This window comes from Eschscholzia californica, unplaced genomic scaffold (assembly GCF_041429995.1).
Source record: "Eschscholzia californica isolate CP2 unplaced genomic scaffold, dmEscCali1.0.p SCAF_6, whole genome shotgun sequence".
In the NCBI taxonomy this organism is placed as follows: domain Eukaryota; kingdom Viridiplantae; phylum Streptophyta; class Magnoliopsida; order Ranunculales; family Papaveraceae; genus Eschscholzia; species Eschscholzia californica.
This window is the reverse complement of record NW_028238483.1, coordinates 31,247,794-31,268,961: the sequence shown is the minus strand read 5'-3', so window position 1 is coordinate 31,268,961 and position 21,168 is coordinate 31,247,794. Positions and strand designations below refer to the sequence as shown.

At 36.3% G+C, this 21,168-nt stretch overlaps 3 protein-coding genes across 5 annotated transcripts; all 3 read left to right on the top strand.

Moving 5' to 3' along the window:
• Window positions 1-1,614: 1,614 nt before the first annotated feature.
• On the top strand, window positions 1,615-4,008 carry LOC147533514 (RNA demethylase ALKBH9B-like). Its single transcript, XM_086649193.1, has 6 exons — window positions 1,615-1,929; window positions 2,184-2,558; window positions 2,761-2,846; window positions 2,935-3,245; window positions 3,367-3,438; window positions 3,547-4,008. Exons 1-6 carry the CDS (start codon window positions 1,806-1,808, stop codon window positions 3,878-3,880), a joined length of 1,302 nt encoding a protein of 433 aa, XP_086505319.1. The 5' UTR covers window positions 1,615-1,805; the 3' UTR covers window positions 3,881-4,008.
• Window positions 4,009-4,050: 42 nt separating this feature from the next.
• Window positions 4,051-8,341, top strand: LOC147533513 (Tetrapyrrole (Corrin/Porphyrin) Methylase). Of its 2 annotated transcripts, none has more exons than XM_086649194.1 (10): window positions 4,051-4,591; window positions 4,681-4,748; window positions 5,384-5,480; window positions 5,565-5,693; window positions 5,825-5,933; window positions 6,053-6,197; window positions 6,304-6,346; window positions 6,490-6,660; window positions 7,702-7,832; window positions 7,897-8,341. In XM_086649194.1, exons 1-9 carry the CDS (start codon window positions 4,352-4,354, stop codon window positions 7,804-7,806), a joined length of 1,107 nt encoding a protein of 368 aa, XP_086505320.1. In that variant the 5' UTR covers window positions 4,051-4,351; the 3' UTR covers window positions 7,807-7,832; window positions 7,897-8,341. The 2 variants fall into 2 exon arrangements, with proteins under 2 accessions (XP_086505320.1, XP_086505321.1); XM_086649195.1 differs by having other exon boundaries at window positions 4,252-4,591; window positions 7,951-8,341.
• Window positions 8,342-17,390: 9,049 nt separating this feature from the next.
• Window positions 17,391-21,110, top strand: LOC147533512 (BEL1-like homeodomain protein 7). Of its 2 annotated transcripts, none has more exons than XM_086649189.1 (5): window positions 17,391-17,879; window positions 18,288-19,384; window positions 19,475-19,854; window positions 19,962-20,022; window positions 20,108-21,110. In XM_086649189.1, exons 2-5 carry the CDS (start codon window positions 18,413-18,415, stop codon window positions 20,774-20,776), a joined length of 2,082 nt encoding a protein of 693 aa, XP_086505315.1. In that variant the 5' UTR covers window positions 17,391-17,879; window positions 18,288-18,412; the 3' UTR covers window positions 20,777-21,110. The 2 variants fall into 2 exon arrangements, with proteins under 2 accessions (XP_086505315.1, XP_086505316.1); XM_086649190.1 differs by having other exon boundaries at window positions 18,225-19,384.
• The last annotated feature ends 58 nt before the right edge of the window (window positions 21,111-21,168 follow it).

Below are 21,168 nucleotides of genomic sequence, written 5' to 3'. Positions count from 1 at the left end.
GAGAGAGATAGTGAGAGAGAGAGAGAGAGACTAAGAAAGAAGGTAACAGTGAATGAGATAGGATAAGAGGGTAAAAGAGAGGACAGAGAAGAGGTGGCAACGGTGGTGGTGGTGAAGGTGATAAAGAAGATGGAGATTAAGGGACAATGTTTGATCAAGTTAATTTTTTGGCTAAGAAAATAATATGCCCCCGAAAATGTACAAAAAAACATGGATTCCCTAGAGAATTTATTCCCCGGAGATTATTCTTTATGTCCCAAAGTCGTGGCCTTTTATAAAGTCTCCAAACACCTTTCCTAACTCTAAGGCCATGTTTAGCGCGTGTGAATGGAATGTGATTCTCAGGAATCATATTCCAGATCATTGTTTGGCTTGTGGGAATGGTGTGGGTACGGGAATGTGATTCCCTCAAAAAGGAGTAATAGCAAACCCAGGGGGAGGTGGATTTGTGATTCCCATTCCCCCGAAATCACATATACTAATATTTATTGACAAATATATCCTTAACAAAATATTAAATTACCAATTTTACTTTTTTTTAGGATTTGGTATTAATAAGTACTATGTATGTTTATGAACAAAATTTAATTTTAGATAAATCTCTATTTAGGTTTACGATCAAATTTTATTTTAGATAAATTCTTATTAAGATATTTATTTATTATCTTTAAATTCCAACTTAAATAGAAAAAAATTTTAGCATAAAATATACACATCAACTTTGATGTATCGTGTTATTATTTCATATCTACGAATTTTAAAAAATAATATTGATCTTAATATATTACAAAGTTGATGTAATTTGGTTGAATACTAGTGAGTGACGCTTAGTGAGCACAAACATGGACGAGCCTCGGGGTAAAAATTCTAACCTAAGCTCGCCCACCAAAACTTGACGAGTCGGGTGGGTTGTGCTCGAAACAAGTGCAACCCTCCGTGATCCTCGTCGGGCTCGAGTTCCAGTGGGCTGGTGCGAGGTCATGGACAATTTTCCCACCCTTAGAGCATCTCCAATAGGACACTCTAACAAACACTCTAAAAGTCCTAGTTGTCAAGGGCCAATAGAGATTCTCTTTCCAAAATGTCAATAAAGAGACACTCTAATTTTTGTTGGTCTCCAATGGAGATCTCTAAAGTGTCTATACTTAATACACATGTCCTTCTTCAATTCAATAGATAAAAAGTAGTTGAAAAACAAGATTTTTATTGGTTGAAATTTAAAAGTAACACTTAGAGTGTCTACTTGAGACACTCTCATTTTAGAGTTTTTCTCTCTAGACACTCTATAATAAATGTGTCCACCTCATATTAGAGTGTCTAATAAAGTGTTTCATTGGATATGATTTTTTAACAAAAATTCTAAAAAATCTATTTGTCACTCTAAGTGTTAGAGATTGAGTGTCTAATAAAGTGTTTCATAATTAAAATCAGAGAATTATCCTCCCAATCACAATTCCAGTTACAATCCAATGGTATCTTGAACCCATAGTTGTTACTTTAACATGCGATCACATCCGTCCAATCAAATATAGAAATTTCTATTAACAACCTATTACACTGAATCACAATCCCCAAAATTTACCACTTGAGTAGTAGTAAAATAGCAAGTACAACGGCACATAGATTTTACTGCCAGAAATTGTTTCTAAAAATCATTGTCCAAATCGAACTAGGTTTCTAATACTATTAGTCAAGTTCTCTACTCCTATAAACAAGAACAACACAACTAGTAACTCATACTATCCGGCATAGCTAGCTATTCACAAGATTTCTACAGAGAGAAATTAGAGAGAGAAACTAAAGAGATGGGTGGGGATGATTTTGCATCAAGAGATGATTTCAGTTCAGTACTTTCATATCTAACAGAAGGGTTCTGTGATAGATGCACTAGTCTCTTAGAAACTCGGCTTCAAAATCTTAAACTTAATGGTAATTAATTATACATCTCTTTCTTTTAAATTTATTTGCTTAATCTCATATATGTTTTCTAATATGGGTTTACTTTGATTTTCACTAAAAAGGTTTTATCTAATTAGGGTTTTATGTTTTTGATTTTGATTGTTCATCCAAATTTGGGATAAATTGAATCTAAAGATTGTTCCTTTTTATTGAAATTGAACATGGGTTTTATCTAATTTTGTCTAATACTAACTAAAACTGAATTTATTCAAATTGATTTGCAGGAACTATAAAGGGTATGTCATCTTTAGAGATTTGTTCTAGTCATACATCATCTTCATGGGGATCAACAACAAAAACTCCATTGAAACTAAGTAATTCCTCACCAGTATTAAACAACCAACAACCTCAACGTTCTGTCGAAAATTCGAAATCAGATATGTCCCTATTAGGTGATAATGAATCAGATGAGAGATTAAGGTTATCACAAGTAGGAAGGAAGAAGGATTTTACTCACATTGAGAGAGTTGATGGAAAGCAAGTTAATGTTTTAAAAGGACTTGAACTTCATACTAAAGTCTTTAATCCCACCGAGCAAAAGAAGATCGTCGATTTCGTATATAGTCTTCAAGAAAAGGGACGAGCCGGAAAGCTTAGAGGTACTATATATATACTCTGTCTCTTTATATAGGCATATTTCGAACTGCATTGTGTCCAATTATATACAAGTTGAATAGCATTGAGTTATCATGACATGGTTGGCTAGTTGAATGCTTAATTTGTCTCATACTATTGCTTATGATTTTCACAATGAGTCGATGTTAATTGTCTGAGCTTTACGTGTTATAAAACCTTTTACAGAACGAACGTACTCAGAACCATCAAAATGGAAGCGCGGGAAAGGAAGAGTAACTCTTCAATTCGGTTGTTGCTATAACTATGCAGTGGTAAGTTTCAAATTCAGCTTCTACTTTCAATTTTCTCACACTACCTATACTTCTAAATAGAACCCTAATTCGGAATTTTATTTGGCAGGACAAACAAGGAAATCCCCCGGGTATCATTCGGGAAGAGGATGTTGATCCTCTACCTCCTATGTTCAAAGCAATGATCAAGAGGCTAGTTAGATGGAACGTACTTCCGCCAAACTGTGTTCCGAATAGTTGCATTGTGAACATGTACGATGAAGGAGATTGCATTCCTCCTCATATCGATCACCATGATTTTGTTCGACCTTTCTGCACTGTTTCTTTCTTGACTGAGTGCAATATTCTCTTCGGCGCTCACTTAAAAGTTATGGGTGATGGAGAATTCGCTGGTCCTGTTTCGATCCCGCTACCTGTCGGGTATGTACACTTTTTCCTTTTTTCTACCATATTGTAATTCTCCGATTTTCTTATTTAAGACCCTTTGTTTTAACCCAAGATCGAACGATTCATATTCATTATCATCTTTCTTATATTGCAGGTCAGTGCTTATCTTAAATGGAAATGGTGCAGATGTCGCTAAGCATTGTGTTCCTGGTGTGCCTTCGAAGAGGTAATGCTCTAATAACTTACCCATTAAGAATCATAATCCAAGTTGCCTTCTATTTATTTGGCTGAATAACAATAAAATCTTATCAATACTTTGATTTCGATTTTTCAGGATTTCGATCACTTTTAGGAAGATGGATGAGAGCAAGCTTCCATACAACTTCTTGCCTGATCCGGAGTTGCGAGGTCTTCAACCTCTTTCAAGGTCCACAATGAACAATTCGTCACCGGTTATGCAAGTCCGAACCCCACAAACCCCACAAAGTGCTAATGGCAATCGAACCATGAATACTGAATCTCAAGGATTTGCAGGAGGAAGGACAGCAAGTAACAACAGCCCACTTAACCTAGGGCGAGATGATTTTCCGCCACTTAACTTTGGAAAAGATGATTTCCCATCGCTTGGAAGCTCAAATAAGGCGAATAAGAACCAAAAGTCGAGATGAAACTAAAGTTGAATTAAGCATGTCTTAAATGTTTCCTTTTAGCAGCAAGGAGTTCTCAAATTTGAACTATATGAAGCTTGATATGTACCTTATGTTCTTGATTTTCGAAAGTTTTGTTTAGTTATTTAGTTACCTTAGTTTTCTGTGTACAGTGTCATTAAAGTATTTCTGTAACAATGTCACTCTTTCGGCCCAACATCGTCTAAGTATTATCAGGTTTGATTATCTGATTGTTAGCATCGAAACTTCAAATAAACGAGTAAAAAAATTTGATTACAGAAGTAGAGAAAGTATGTGTTTGATCTATGTGCAAGTTTTTCCAGTGAGGTGTCAGCTATCAGCTGAAATTCGGTTCTATTCACTCGGACCTCGAGTCAGATTGTAGATCTAACTTATAACAAGACGCACTACCTTCGACTAGGCTAGCAGTTTAGAACTAGAACCGGGTACTCCGGTAGCCCAAGCGCAGCGATGAGAACACTCTCTCATCTACTTCGACTTCCTCCTTCATTGCTTCTCTCCCCACCACCTTCTTCTGCTCTTTCATGGCACTTGAAAACGAGACTCCCCAAACCATTCTTCTCTCTTCAATCATCTTCTTCACCTCATAAACCTAAACATGGGGTGTTTGCCTTCTCTTCTTCCACTAACCCAGAAGAAGAAATCCATGAAACTACAGACCTTCCTATTTCAGAAATTCCCTCCAAACAAGTAATGATCAATTCCTCTTTTTAGGGTTTTTTTTTTTTTGTTTTTGGATTGAGGGAATGATGATTAATACCCATTGTCAAATTTTGCAGGGTCCTCTAAAATCTGGTTTATATCTAGTGGCAACCCCAATTGGAAATCTTGAAGACATAACTTTGCGGTATGAATTCGACTTCTTTTTTTTTTTGCCTAGTAAGTATTTGTCATTAGTCCTCACTGAACTTTAATGTCAACTTATGCTTATCTTTCTTAGTTTGTATTATGCATGTGAGAATAGTCCCACGTGGGAGAATGGGACAACCAAGAATGTAATGTCTAGGTCATCTCTACTCATAACCAATTTGTTTTTGAGCTGGATGACTACAAACTAAACATCGTATTAGAGCTAGGGCTACACGTGATAGGCTTAAAAGCCACACGTGCTCCATATCACCTGAAACGAAAATAGGCTCACCGAACTCCACACGTGAGGGGACGTGTGGGAATAGTCCCACGTGAGAGAAGAACAATCTGGCAACCAAGAATATAATGTCAAGGTCCTCTCCACTCATTGCCAATTGGGTTTGAGTTGATTGACTGCTGACTTAACAATATATGTTTTCAATCCAACTTTCGACGTTTAAATGTGTAATAGTTCCTTCCTAGTAGTTCAACAAAAAAAAAAAAATAGTTCCTTCCTAGTGCCCAAATTTGAAGCTTCTCCATTAAAAGTGGAAGACAAGTTCAGTCATTTATGTATAAGGAAATTGATTAGAAAATCTGCTCTCTAACTTCACCTTTTGAAATAAAGTGCAGTGCTTTGCGTGTATTAAGATCGGCTGATGTGATACTGTCTGAAGATACTAGGCATTCAGGGAAGTTGCTTCAACATTACAACATTAAGACTTCCTTAGTGAGTTCCTGTTTTTGTTTCTATCTTTGTTGTGTACATGCCATGGTTATTCCCCTCCCCTGATTCTGGGTTTTATATTTTCAGTTAAGTTATCACAAATTTAACGAATCCCAACGAGAAAAAACTATAGTGAGAAGACTTCATGAAGGAGAAATTGTGGCATTAATCAGTGATGCAGGGACCCCTGGCATCAGTGATCCTGGTACCGAACTGGTGAGTTTTTCTTTTTAAGTCTATCTCTCTTGTCTTGGCATCTTCTGATTTTTGTAAAGCTAGTAATGATCGAATTGGATATTGGTTTTTTTCGTCTAAATTAGTGAAAGTAAGTCCCGGTCATTATGCAGGCAAAGCTATGTGTAAGTGAGAAGATACCTGTTATTCCTATACCAGGGCCTTCTGCCGTGCTTACAGCCCTTTGTGCCTCTGGTTTGTCTACCGAGGAATTCTCATTCGGTAATTTTCTAAGGAACTTGGTAATCTTATACAAAAGTGAACAAGGTTTTGTGTAAATAGTCTGTACTCTGTAGAAACATCTAGGTTATTGATGCATAGTTTCAAATTTACTGGTGTAGTTGGGTTTCTTCCTAAGCATTCGGGATCACGAAAGGAAAGATTGGGTCTTGCTGCCAATGGAACTGCGACACAGATATTTTATGTTCCCCCACATAAACTTCATCAGTTTCTCGATGAAACTTCGTCAGTTTTTGGTGATTCGAGGTAGGGGATAAGAACTATCTTGTGTTTACACCTATTACCTACTTATAAAGGTATCACTAATGGATGCATGATATCCAGCTGATAATAATATAACCTGGATTTGCAGGAAGTGTGTCATAGCTCGTGAGATGACTAAAATCCATGAAGAGGTATCTATAAAAATGTTTTACTTCAAAGATATTCAAGTTTCTGCACTTCTTACATTTTCATACGATGTGACCAAGTCGAGAGCAACTCTTCTCCATTTTTTGTGTAGTTCCTAAGTTACTAATGAATCTTTTCTGTTTGTTAGTTTTGGCGAGGCACGCTAGGAGAAGCGAAAGAGGCATTTTCAACTCAGCCTAAAGGAGAGATAACTCTCCTACTAGAAGGAAAAACAACTTCTATTGATGAAGGTCCATCAGAAGCTCAGCTTGAGAGTGAATTGAGACACTTAATCTCCAACGGGCAGAGTCTTTCAATGGTAAGAAACTCTTTCGCTCGTAAAATTTATTCTTTTACACTGTAATCTATATGAGACAATGTAATCATGGTGTTAAGTTTCACCAGATTGCAAAATCGCATAACTGGTTTGCTCGCTAGTATTAAGATGTTAGCTTGTCGAACTAAGGTAGTGTTTTTTTAATTGATCTAAGCCTCATGGTGTCAAACGGGCCCGTCCAAAGCAGGTCCATGGCTGGGCCAGCAGGCCCCGCCTACACCCACGGGCTGGCCCGACCATGAAACAAATTTCATGGCCTAGTCCAGGCCTGTTTAGTCACAGGCAGGCCCACGGGCTTTAAAAAAATGTTCAAGGACTCAAACCATTCTTCCATATGTTGCAAAAGAATGTAAGAATCACGGTCCATTGTGGTCAGCATAGTATTTAGAGGGCCAAATATAGTCAAAATCATTTTTTAAGGGTCAAAATGATATTTAAAACGGTCAAATATAATCATAATATAAATCAAATAATATCTTGAAACATATATATATCATGATACATATATGTAAAGTAGATACATAATACTATACGGATATGATATATATCCAATATAAAAAATGGTGTCGGGCTCGAGGGGCCTTTAAACATGCCAGTTATTTAGCTACGGTTTGAGCTTGGGCCACACATGGGTTGTGTCGAGCCTGGTCCAGTGGACAAGGAAGTTGGCTCAATTCGGGCCAGGCCAACCCACAGGTCTTCCTGGCCTGTCAAAGTGTTGGGTCGGGCCCAAGAAAAGGGTCAGGCTCAGCACCAGACTCATTTGACACTAGTCTGAGCCAGGTATGAAATCTCACTCAAGGTCCAAATTGCTGGAGTTTGTTTGTTTATTTTTGTCTGACTCGTGATATTTGACTTGACTGAATCAATGATTCAAGTTGATTTTGGTCCATATAATTCAGAAGAGTCAGATTGAGACAATGAGAAAAAAAATCACCACCTAACACTCCCATCTCATTAGAGTGTGTTAACGTAGTCTTCTTTTTTCTTTCTTGATGACAATGTGGATGTGCATATATGTAGGCAGTGAAATTGGTATCGGAAGGAACATCAGTGAAAAGGAAAACAATATACGCACTTGCACTGAGGAAATTCGGAAACATTGAGACTGAGGAAAAACCAAGTTGAGCAATCTGGCTTGGTTTTTAGTAAAAGTGAGTACTTCTCTAATCTCTAGTAAATCACCTACTTTACCATCTAACTTTACTGTTTTCTCAGGCACTGTATTTCTTCTTGGTTGGTGCCATGTTAAACAATGTCGTTTCATATAAGATGTGCGAGTTTTGCTAGATGATCAAGGCTGTGCTTAGAGAAGTCAATCGGCGGCAGTCTATGTAACAGGGCCTCATTGTTCCGAACTTCGGATGTTGGTCCAGTTTTTGGTCATGGATGTCATTGAAGATGAGGTGAGAGTTCATAAGCATACCGTTGTATTTTCTTGATCGATTAGAAACTTTACATCAGTTTCTATCCTAAAATTGGAGAGGCTCGATATCCATAACAGAAATAATTCTTCTTTTAGTTCTCCCGACTATCTTTCTTGTTTGTTTGGTGTTTTTTTTGTTAATTTTTTTTCTTCTTTGTTGCTAAAAGTGGTCCAGAGACAACAGTGTATTATTTACATGAAAAGTCAAATAGAAGGGGTGCCCATAACTTTATCTTGTGTTTTTTTTTCCTAAAAAAAAAAAAGTTTTCTTCTTCTCCCTGCCAATAGTATTGAAACAATGTATAAAAGTGAGCAATTAGCCAAGTCTTCCTCTAGCAATCTAGAATTATTGGTTCATAACAAAAGTGGATAAATTAATTAATGTAGTAGACTCTTAATAATTAACAATAAGAATAAATGATAAATAATTATTATAATAAGTATATACATATTAAAATAGGTACATACGCGTTTTATTTGGTACTAAATGTTAGGTCGAACTTGAAGTAGAAAATAGAAAATTGGTAGTTCGTTATTTAGACGAGGCTACATTATTAATGCTTTATAAATATGATTGTTTAGGGGAGCAATGGTTGATTCTTTTTCGAAAATATTAACATTAGTCCCAATTTTATTTTCTTGATGGTTGACTATATCACAAATAGGCATTAATACATCATCAGGATGTAATAAGCACGATAAATCAAATTACTTCATTTATACCTTAAATAACCGGAGTTCAACAAAAGGTTAATCTCATTTTCACCCTCTATTTGTGATCAACTCGCCGTTTTGATCCATAAGTGTACATCAGTTCGATTTGACCGTTTCAAACTTTTTCCTAAACTATCCTTGGAGGTCCAAAATAGAATTATTTCCAAAAAAATTAAGGACATAAAAGTCACCTCATCCCTGCCTCTCTCCTCCATTTCATTACTTTACTAATTTTCCGGCAACCTTCAATCATAGGAAGTAATAATAATTTCTTCTTCTTCCCTTTTTTTCTCTTCTTTTTCTCTATCCCCCCTCTCTCTCTCTAGTCACTGCCTGGCGAAGGGAGGACCCTCTTCGCCAGACGTCTGGATTTGAAGTTCCAAACCAATCATATGTACAAATAATAAATTTATCTGACTTTAGGCTTCTTTAATATGTTGTTGAACTTTAGACTTTATCATAACCGTGTTTATTTCATTTTGATGATGTATTGATACCATGTAATGACTGATGTAAATCGTATTTATACTCAGAAAAGAACTTATCCATTTAGAGAGGTTGCATCCCCATATATATTATAGACCTTCTACAAATAAAAACCTCAACACTCTTAAATTATCTTATTTTCTAATTGTTTTATTTAAGATATTATATTCGATATTGAGTATAACAATATAAAAAGCTGACGAGAAGGGACAAAGACTTTCTTAACCAAGAGGGACCCACTACATTATCCCTTTAAAACAAAGTTACGTGTCAAAACTGAAGTCGCTAAAACATGGGGCCCTCTTTCTTTCTTATTAATTTCAAACAAAAACAAGATGTTAATAGGGAAGAAAAAAAAGACACCCATAGAAGATTCCCACGCAATGTTTAGTGGGTCCCATGATTTCACACTACATTTTTTGAAAGTTTTTAGTTGAACCGTGTATACCATTAGGTTGTGATAGTCTACTCCAAAAACTAACTAATATTTCGTTCTTCTATTTTTTGTTAAAATAACTAATATTTAATTGAAGTTTAATGCAGATGATTAGATTTTACGGATCCATTAAGATAAGAAAATAGGAAACAAAATTAACCATTGATATTTTCAATCTTTTTCGTCAGGTAGATCAAATCTTTATTTGCTAAAGAAAAATTGATATCACGGTTGCGTTGTTGCACCTTACGGATTAAATTCTTCTTGTCCTCATCCCATTGGCCCCTTCCTTTAATGACCCAATAAAGTATGAGTACCTTATTGTTTCCCCCTAATAGCTAAAATTTGCACGTGGCTCACGTGATATTAACCTTGGTTAGGAGCATCTCCAAGTAGACACTAAAAGAATCATCTAGATCGCATTCGGCGCCCTACAATGGAATGGGGTTTCTGAGAACCATATTTCTGGAACGTAATTTATAGAAATCATATTATTTTAGTTCGATGTTTAGTTTGACCAGGAACATAAATACGAATATACGATTCCTACATGTTCCTAACTTGGTGTTTGGTTCGTATGGAAATAGAGATGCAAATAAATAAAGGTCGCGGCGAAAAAAATTGTTTGAAAACTGTTTGAAATTGACCGGAATAACAAAGAAGGGAAAAAAACTAAGGGTAGTTTTAAAGGCGCCCCCTATAAGTGTTATAGGCACTTCCCTCCAGGCAAATTTGAGAGGGAGTTTGTGAAGGAAAGAGGCGCCTATAACACTTCTAGGAGGCCCCTATAAAACTAAATAGAGTTTTGTTCGAGCGAGAGAGAAGAAAACACTAAAGACAGTTATGTTCGAGCGAGAGAGAGCTGCTATGGTGATGGCTGAAACCCTAGATTGCTAACTTTTTATAGTTATGATATTATGTGATGAACGATTTTAATATTAGCCATTTTAAAATATTTATTAAGGATAACTTATCCATAAATATTTAAATAATCATTCCTGAGAATACAAATCACAAACCCACCCCTCTCTGAGTTTGTTATTACCCCATTTAGGGGGCATCCCATTCCCGAAGGAATAGGATTTCCCCTACATTCCTGCGAGCCAAACAAGAACCGGGATTGTGATACCGGGATTGTGATTCCCGTAAATTACACACCATTCCCACGTAATTTCGGTGCGCCAAACATGAGTTTACTGTTATATGTCAAGTGTCAAGATAAATTCTCATTTTAATTTGGCAAAATATTGATCTTCCAATTTTTGTATGTCTTTAATGCAAATTTTCAAAGTTGTTCTGTTTACTTATGTGGCGGGATAATTTTTATAATTAGTTTGAAAGTACATGAAGACTTGATTTCCATTGGTTTAAATTTACAAAATGTATACTCAACCCACCTCTAGGGACTCCCACTTGAACCGCATGTGAGAACCTTTGTTTCTCTCTCCTCTCACATGTCCAGTCACGTGGAGAGAGAAACTCTTGTTTCCCTCACATGTGGTTCAAGTGGGAGTCCCAAGAGGCGGGTTGTGTAGTCTTGTTGTTAAATTTAAAAAATGACGAGTTAAACAATTATAGATATCTCACGAACATATTCTAAAGATGGAGTATACTTTTGAGATATCTCTAGTTAACTATCGCCAAATTGAGTTTTTCACTTGAGATAACTTTTTTGCTATGTTTGGCATTATGTACTGTTAGCTTGGAACAGAATTCAGTATTTGATGGTTGAGATTTGAGGATTGTTCTGGGTTATCCAGAAAAACCTTAACTTTTAAGGCCGCAACTTTGGGCACAAAGAAAAGTCTACGAGACATAAAGACTTTAGTCAACAAGATTTGTTCTAGGACATCTTCATTTTGGGTAAATGATGCAGGTGCATAAACGTGTGGGCCCACGTCCACGCGTGCCCACATCCTATTTGGTTATAATAGTAGTTTATTTAGTATAGGAGAAGTTACTTTAATTTGATATTTCTTTATTTTTAAAGTTTCTATGTTTGAGTAGTTTATTATTTTAGGAATCCTAGTTTGAGTCTATCTAGGAAGGTTTATTATCTTATAAAATGAGATCTAGTCTATGTTATTATTCACCTTGAAGAGAAAAACCATTGAAGTTATTAAGAATTTAAGTTTATTTTAGTGTTTCTTACAGTTTTCTTTAATTATTCGTAGTTTATTTTATTGTTCTTTAATTATTCCGCTGCGTCTACATCAAGTGGTATTCAGAGCCATTTTTTTTAACCAATCACAATGGTTAATCCTACCGTCCCTACTCCAACAATCAAAGAGAAGACACCAACTTTTGCCTCCGAATGGGACAACATCAACAAGAAGTTATCCTCGGTTACAAAATTGGAAGAAGCTTTCGAAAATTACAAGAAGGAAAATATGGAAAAATTCGATCAAGTCAATGATTCCATCATGAAGTTATCTAAACAAATCGAAGACATATGTAAGTCTCCCTCTTTTACCACCGCTCCTTCATCTACTACTTCCATTCAAACATCACCACCACCATCCACCATCCACCGCCCAACAACCCACTTCTTACCCGACTTCCATTAGTCCACCAACAGTACCCACCAACACTTTCAACATCCCAGGAAGTTCCAACACTTATGCCACTAATCCAACTACACACACACTCTTTGGTTTTACAATATACAACCCATGCCCCACAACACCCCCACCATTCCACTTTACCTACAACAGTATACCACCCACATCTTCTACACCAATTCAGACCACCAATAGAACTCCACACAACATTACTAGCCCCCACATAACCGCACCCTACCCTCCATTCTCAAACCCACTCTTTCTCGAATCTTCCGCAAACATTGAAACAATTGGCCAACCCATGCTAATATACCATCACATACCCGACCATCAGCCCCCAAACCCTACTTTTTTCGAAAACCCACTACCCCCTACCACATACCTTACAACACCATTAACCACCCTGGGCCACTCAACCCATAACCAACTCAGCTTCTCCCAATTCAACTCTTATAACCACCCACAAGTTTACAATGAGGAACAACAACTACAAGTACCTCTACATCATCTTTCTCCTCATTCTCTACAGGAACCCTTCTCCAACCAAACATTCCACCACACATATACAAACCCTAGTTATGTAGGCTACAACTCGGATTCTATAGGCACCCCTAGTTTCCCTATACATAATATTCAAATCCCATCTATAACCACTACCCAAATAACCCTACCCCAATATCACCAACATGTTCCTGTCTTCCTCCCAATCTTTTAGTGTCAAACACCATCACCAACACAACAAATCTCTCCTTACTATTCCATATCCCCAACACTTCTACCAGAAAATTTTGAATCTTCCATATCCCCAACACTTCTGTCAGAAAATTTTGAATCTTCTCCTCAAGTTGAAACTCAGTTATCAACACACCCAAGTAATCAAAACCCAAAATTTAGTGAAGGAAAAGAAGAACAAAAAGCAATTATCAAAACCCATCACAACCAAGAAGAAGAACAACAAGAGAAACAATTAAGAAAAAGAGGAACAAGAAGAACAACCCAGAATTTTCCGAATCAATTATGTCCCACATCGCCGCTTTCTCTATCAAATCTCTTCCTACCAAATATTCTTCAAACAATTATGAAAAAGAGGATCAATTTCCCAATTCTTACAATGAACCTATACTCAATGGTCAAAGATCACATACCAATTGAACAACTTCCATCTAGGTTTCACATATCAATTGAAGAAAACAAACAGTGGGCTCCAGGTATTGATCACGTTAGAGTACATAAACTACATGAAGATGAACTTGGAAAAGTCAATTTTGCGTGGCATATCTACACTACATGGTTCCATATCGATATCTTAGTTAGCGATGGTTATGCTTATACTTTGGCTATTGATGAAATATTTTGGAAATTTGTTACAATTACTCTTACTTCACACTTGCTCATAGTACTTCACACTTTCTTGAAGATTAAGTGGTTGTGCCTACCGTGGGAAGATGGCGAGATGAACATTATTTATTCACTAAGGTTAATTTTGCGAGAATCATTGGCATATGAGTTTGCGTACGAGGTTGACGATTACTTGCACATTAGTATCCTTCAATTCCAGTGCAAACTTCGTTCGAAGTGGGAATTACGGATCGCCATGACAAAGTTCATCGTCTGCGGGTGCATCAACTTGTTTTCTTCATCGAAATCGGTTCGGGACGAACCTTCTGGGGAACAGGGTGCTGATGCAGGTGCATAAACGTGTGGGCCCACGTCCACGCGTGCCCACATCCTATTTGGTTATAATAGTAGTTTATTTAGTATAGGAGAAGTTACTTTAATTTGATATTTCTTTATTTTTAAAGTTTCTATGTTTGAGTAGTTTATTATTTTAGGAATCCTAGTTTGAGTCTATCTAGGAAGGTTTATTATCTTATAAAAGGAGATCTAGTCTATGTTATTATTCACCTTGAAGAGAAAAACCATTGAAGTTATTAAGAATTTAAGTTTATTTTAGTGTTTCTTACAGTTTTCTTTAATTATTCGTAGTTTATTTTATTGTTCTTTAATTATTCCGCTGCGTCTACATCAGTAAAAAAATTCAATTTTTTGTTAGTTGCTCCCTTGTCTTGATCTCCTCATATCTTCTTTATCCTTCTTTCACACACACACACACACACACACACACACACACACACACACACACACACACACACACACACACACACACACACACACACACACACACACACACACACACACACACACACACACACACACACACACACTCCGCTTAAGCGGACGGACGCGGGCATAGGTCCTTACCCGGTGATCCGACCGAGTCTGCCCGCTTATATAGTCTGTTGGACCGAACCTGCCCATATTCGTCCGTTTATACTACATGTTATACCAGCCCGCCTATATGATTGATTTTAAGCCTTTAGATTTGTAAGGTTAGCTACAACCATTAGATTTCAAGAGTAACAATATATAACCCTAGAAATCAATTTTCTTAATCTTGTCTTCGCCTCTCTACTTCTCTCTCCTCCAAATTTCAATATCTCATCGGTAACCCTAGAATTCACAACACACCGATCGTAATCCATGAGAAGATACAACCGATCGTAGTCCATGAGAAATCTCAATGATTATCTTTTAATTTTGTATTCATTTACGTTTTGGAATTGTTAAGTGGAAGTTTAGAAAGTTGTATTTAGCTACAAAACAGTTTTAATTTTGAAAATTTCTTTATTTGTTCATTAGTGACCGGTGCTCGACCGATCGATATTCGGTTTGTCCGACTATCAAAACGGTCACGGACGGGCACTTTGTTGGAGAAAAATTCGAAATGTCCGCACGTTTTGTTCTGATGCCCGGATGAACACTTAGGATTTGTGCCCGGACCGGTTGAGTTAGTGTCTGTTTTCTCGCTCTTCCCCCTCACACATACACACGTCTTTCTCCCTCTTTCCCCTTCACACACACACAGACACACACACACACGGAACGGAAGTATTACCTGGGACCTCCAGGATTTTCTGGAGTTTATGTACACCTTAGAACCACTTGGACTACCAACGGTTGACTACTGCCTATTCTAGTTAGTGCTCTCCTTTTACCAACTTTTTTTTTTTTTTTTGATGAAATCTCCTTTTACCAACTTGAACATCACAGACACATGGAAACATTAAGTTATCAATTTACTTGTTAATTGCTTCCTTAACTATCAAAAACCTTTGAACTTCATTTGACTTCACTAGCCACTGGGTATCTAATTCGGCTGTCATTATACCCACGTGCCAAAAATACTCTCATATTCAATCTAGTCCAAGATTCGGAGGTATTAAATACGGCGGAAACATAAGACATTCAATCAAGATGAAATTATCATAAAATTTAGCCCCTTCTTAATTTAATCGAACAGTAATGATTGTAAGTTCAATAATTTGTCAGAGGTTTGTCTTTTATGAGCTTACGTGTCAATAGCTATTGCTCTCTGTAAATATCATCAAACAAATCGACGCCTAAGATTTGATCTTCTTCTTAGGATCTCGAGGTATTGTTTTGATTCCTTTGTTTTCGACTTTTCGATTCCCTAAATAATCTATGCATCTGACAAAGTGTGTTGGATACGCCGCCCACGTCAGATCTTCCGGTAGCTACTGGCTCTGCTAAACCTATTAATTGTATGTAGGCTAGCTCTTCTTTTGACCAATAAGTCCTCATATTTTACTAATATTACGAATTTACCATCTCCTTCTTCCAAGTTAATATTTGTGAATAAAATTGTGTTTGAAGAAGCAATTATTACAAATTGCTTGTTTTAGCATGAAAGCAAAAGTTGATTAAAAATTAAAAACAATAAATTCATGTAAGCACATAGATTATATAAATATATATGTTGAGACTTGAGTGATAGAGCCTAGTTTGTTTCACCTAATTTTGGGAGAAAAATATTAGAGTCAATAATTTTGAAATTGTATAATAGGCCCACAAATTTGATCATCACTATCAAATAACAATGAAAAGGAAATGTTTATTTGATCATTTTCATAGGATGGTGTACATATCAAAAGATAGTGTACAAAAGACTTTACTTAAATTAACGTTATCATATGTTGTGTACCAAAATAACATACTATGTTCCTTTTCAAATGGGAGACCCATATAAAATCGTTCACATCAGTGGTGGGTTCACCCTATTAAGATCAAAAGCTTCGGTATTCGATAAAAGTTAGTGAAGAAAACAACATTTTTATTTTGCTTTTCACATAACTAGTCAATATATAAAACACATCTTCTCTACCTTAAATGACATGAATAAATAATGTAAGTGTATTCGTGTTGCATTGAATTAGATGAAATTTCATGTCATTCAAAATAAAAACAACTCTTGTCTAGATATTTGTCTATATATAAGTTTCACGCGTAAAAGACAAAAAATACAAGGGCAGGTAAGAAGGAAAGTCTTTCTACGAAAAGTTGCAAAATTTCTAGGTGTACAAACCACCAGGTCTGTAAGTCTCTTGTGGACAATAAGAGACCACCGTTAGTCTTTGATTTAGTATGTGATTCTTGAGTGCGATTTCATCTTGATAAAAACACAAGCTAAAGATCTATTTGACACATTCTTTCCAAATAATTATATTTAGTCTGTGATCTTTGAGTGAATTCATCCGGGGTAGAAACACAAGTTAGAAATCTCAAAAGGTTTGGAGGTTTTCTAAGACAAGTTTGGGGGTTTTACCAGATGAGCTCTTTATTAAATGAATAATAATTTTAAAAGTTTTTGAAAATTTCTACTCCAACAAAAAATAAACAAAAATAACATAATTTATTGAATTTTTTTTTATTATATATTATATGTGGAAGAGAAAAAAACCAAATTAGAGAATTTTGAATTCCATGGGGACGTCATTTCCTAAGTAATCAATAGAAGGAAGCTGAGTCAAGTAGGGTAGGGATATTTATTAACAACTTAAATTTTAATTACTACTTGATTAATTTTCATGATCAAACCATAATTAAATTAAGATTAGAGATAAGATATTTTTCTTCCTTTTCTTTATATGGTGTATATTATTACATCAATTCAGATCTCTCAAAGAGTCTCAATAAAAGGGTATTGGACAAGAGAGAAAGATTTGAGAAGAACTAGAAAGAGAAGAATTTGAAGGGGAGATGGGTAATGGGGTTTAAGAGAGGTTTTGGTCTACCAACTGGTAGTTAGAGGATTTGAACATCTTAACTAGAATAAGAGAGTAAGGCAAAGAACAACAACCAACAACAACAACAACAGCAAGTTAGAGAGAAGATAAAGAGAAAAAGGGTTTGAACAAAACAGAGAAAGCTTTAAAGGGAGTTTTAATGGAGAATTGGATTATGTGTGAAAATCTCACGTGTGAGAAAGATGGTTGAGAGAGATTAATAACTACTTATTAAAAACATAAAGGTGGTTGTTCTTTTTCTCCTTTTTTTAATTTTTTATTGAAGAATTGGTTAGATTAAAGGAGCTTGTTGTTTTTGATCTCTTGGGATTGGTTTTGTCTCAATTTTACAAGGGTCTACTTCAGCTGATCAGACTTGTTCTTTTTTTAAGTTTTTCTTGCTCCCCATAATTCACACATACTCTGGTTTTCAGGTACCATCTCTCTCTCTCTCTCTCTCTCTCTCTCTCTCTCTCTCTCTCTCTCTCTCTCTCTCTTATCTATTTGAAGTGTTGATGTGTATGTGATTAAATTGATAGGTTTTATGATGTGGGTTTTCATGCATGAAGATGATAGATGTTCTTTTTTTAATGAACTCTTTTGATTTATCCTTTCATTCTCAACTTTGGGTTTTGCCCCTTTTAAGGGTTTATAACATATTTTATGAGGATTATTAGTCTATGTTTGATGTTTATCTACAAAACCCATTTTCTCAACAAAGTGGAAACCCTTGATTATGATAATTTTGGAATCAATCTTGACTTTTTTTTTTCTTCTAGGTTTTGTAAATGTTCACTTTGGTTATTGACTTATTATTGATCATCTCTATTATATGTCATTAGTTGGTGGAGAAACAACAAATTTCCTTTGCAAAGACTATACTGGTAATGGTTTGTTGTTCAATTCAAAGTAGTAGTAGTACTCATCCTCAAAAGGAAGTTCCCAAGTTTGAGGAAACACAAAAATCATGGCTACTTATTACCCTCCTTCAAGTCACTATCTAAGAGATTCAGCACCAAATTCTTATCCTGAAACTCAAGGTCTTTCAGGGAACATGATGATGTATATGAATTATAATGATCCTCTATCTGCAAATTCTCAATCACAGCAAAACTGTGTCGATCTTCCATCGGCCGGAACTCAAGAATTAGGGTCCTCACAACAAGGGATGTTGTCGAATTTTTCGGGTTCACAAAGTGGGGAACAAGGTTATAGTTTTTGGAGAGATGGTAGAAATGAGATGATGTTTATGCAGCAATCAGGTGGTCATAATCATACAAATATGGATTCAATCATTGGGCCAGTTAACGGCGGAGTGAACGATCTTGCCCAAAGCTCAGTTGGTGGAGAGACTCATATGAGTTTGGGTACACAATTAGAGATTCTTAATGGAGGGCAAAATTTGCAGGGTCAAGGATTATCTCTTTCTCTTAGCACACAAATCCCATCTGCAATCCCAATCTCTTCGTTTCAGTTTCGCCAACCTAATTCGGGTCTTACTTCTTTCTTGAGTTCTAGAGATGATGAGAGTTCTCAAAACAAGCAATTGAGAAATGGTGAATATTTGCAACCTGGTTTTGGAGGTACCCATCAAGATCTAATAAAAGAAGAAGCACTAAACAATCATATATCTGGTCTAGGTCCTAAACAAATCCATTCCGATTCTAGTCCATATGGAGTATCGGGAATTTCGAGCACCATTACTAACTCAAAATACCTCAAAATAAGTCAACAATTGCTTGATGAAGTAGTCAATGTTCATAAGGTTTTGAAGCAACATAATGGTGTTTTAAAAGCATCTATAGAGATCGATGAGCAATTGAAAGATGGGTCTTCAAATCCTCAAGAATTAACGAACGTCTCAGGAAGTGAACTTTCATCGTCTGAGAGACAAGAATTACAGAACAAGATGACAAAGCTTTTGTCCATGTTAGATGAGGTAAGATCATCAAACCCATTCTTGTTTTAGGCTAATCTTTCTTGATTGGATGAGCTCTTGAACTAATATCATATTTGAACGTTTTCACAGGTTGATAGAAGATACAAACAATATTACCATCAAATGCAAATTGTAGTGTCGTCTTTTGATGTAATAGCAGGATCTGGGGCTGCTAAACCATATACAGCACTTGCCCTTCAGACAATTTCCCGCCATTTTCGTTGCTTAAAAGATGCGATTAATGATCAGATTAATGCCACTCGGAAGAACCTTGGAGAGCAAGATAATGCAGGAAACAACAAAGTTGGTGGAATATCTCGTCTTCGATTTGTGGACCAACAACTCAGGCAACAGAGAGCATTTCAACAGTTTGGTATGATGCAACAACATGCTTGGAGACCACAGAGAGGACTTCCTGAGAATTCTGTTTCGGTTCTTCGTGCTTGGCTCTTTGAACACTTCCTTCACCCGTAAATTCCTCAAATTCTCTTCTGATTCTGTTTTCTGTGTTGCTTTTTGCCCCATCAATGAGCTCATCTTCCTATCTAACCTCTTCCTTTTTCTTGACATTCATCAGTTACCCAAAGGATTCCGATAAAATCATGCTAGCAAGACAGACAGGTTTGACAAGAAGTCAGGTAATCTTAATTTCAAAGGATTTCCTCTGCAACCCATTTTTGTCTTTCGATGTATATTCATGGATGTTAACTGTTTATCCATTAGGTTTCGAATTGGTTTATTAACGCAAGAGTACGTCTCTGGAAGCCAATGGTGGAGGAAATGTATAAAGAAGAATTTGGTGAAACCGAGATAGAGTCAAATTCTTCGTCCGAGAATATAACGAAATCAACAAACTCAAAGGCACCCGAAGATAGGACAGAAGGATTACAACAACTAGTGAAGTCAGCAACAACAGAGAGATTCTACGAACCGAAACCTGATGCCGTTCCCAACATTGAAAGTGGAGTGTCCTTTCAAAATGGAGCTCATGGAGATGAAACCTATGGAGGAATGAAACTAAGCAATGCACAAAGATCCCATGAAAATGACTGTAGTTTTCTTCAAGATGCATTAGTCCAGTCTCAAGGAAATGGAAATGGAAGGTTCGTGGCTGCTAATGCTGCATATCAAATGGCTGAACTAACAAGATATGGAGGTGGAAATGGGGTTTCTCTCACATTGGGGCTACAACACTCTGATGACGGTGGGCTATCGATGTCTGGAGGTCCAAATCAGAATTTTATTATGAGACCCGACAATATGTATAATGCTGCTGCAGCAGCAGCGGCCTCTTCTCTTGGGATCGATACCACAGATTATAACTGTACGGACCCCAACGATCAGAATCACAGGTTCGGTTCATCACACATGTTGCATGATTTTGTAGCATAAGATGGGACGAGATGTGCTAAAAAATCTAGGGAGAATTGAAGGTCTCCTTTAGAAAAGAAGAAAAACAACCCATACAAGAAATGGGGCTTGTGCTGTTCCTTCTGGTACAAACATAATCCATCCTGCTCAAAAAATGTCTAATGACTATATGAATATGGTAATGAAACATAGTTTTTGTAATATATATAACAAAACATTGGTATTGGGAAAGATAGACATATTTGTAAAGATATATAGGGCACATTATTTTTTATTGGGTGTGATAGTTTTGAAGCAACTTGTAAAACTTACATAAAAACAATTGGGGTATGTGAAAATCAAAATAAGTCACTCATGAAGATGATTTTGGTGGTAAGTGAAGTTAAGTTGGTTACGCGAATAAAATGCGATTA

Coding starts and splice junctions, on each gene's coding strand:
- LOC147533514 (XM_086649193.1), top strand. CDS start 1,806: ATGGGTGGGGATGATTTTGCATCAAGAGATGATTTCAGTTCAGTACTT. Junction 2,559..2,760: donor ACGAGCCGGAAAGCTTAGAG/GTACTATATATA, acceptor AACCTTTTACAG/AACGAACGTACTCAGAACCA. Junction 3,439..3,546: donor CCTGGTGTGCCTTCGAAGAG/GTAATGCTCTAA, acceptor TCGATTTTTCAG/GATTTCGATCACTTTTAGGA.
- LOC147533513 (XM_086649194.1), top strand. CDS start 4,352: ATGAGAACACTCTCTCATCTACTTCGACTTCCTCCTTCATTGCTTCTC. Junction 4,749..5,383: donor CTTGAAGACATAACTTTGCG/GTATGAATTCGA, acceptor AATAAAGTGCAG/TGCTTTGCGTGTATTAAGAT. Junction 6,347..6,489: donor TGACTAAAATCCATGAAGAG/GTATCTATAAAA, acceptor TCTGTTTGTTAG/TTTTGGCGAGGCACGCTAGG.
- LOC147533512 (XM_086649189.1), top strand. CDS start 18,413: ATGGCTACTTATTACCCTCCTTCAAGTCACTATCTAAGAGATTCAGCA. Junction 19,385..19,474: donor TTTTGTCCATGTTAGATGAG/GTAAGATCATCA, acceptor ACGTTTTCACAG/GTTGATAGAAGATACAAACA. Junction 19,855..19,961: donor TTTGAACACTTCCTTCACCC/GTAAATTCCTCA, acceptor GACATTCATCAG/TTACCCAAAGGATTCCGATA.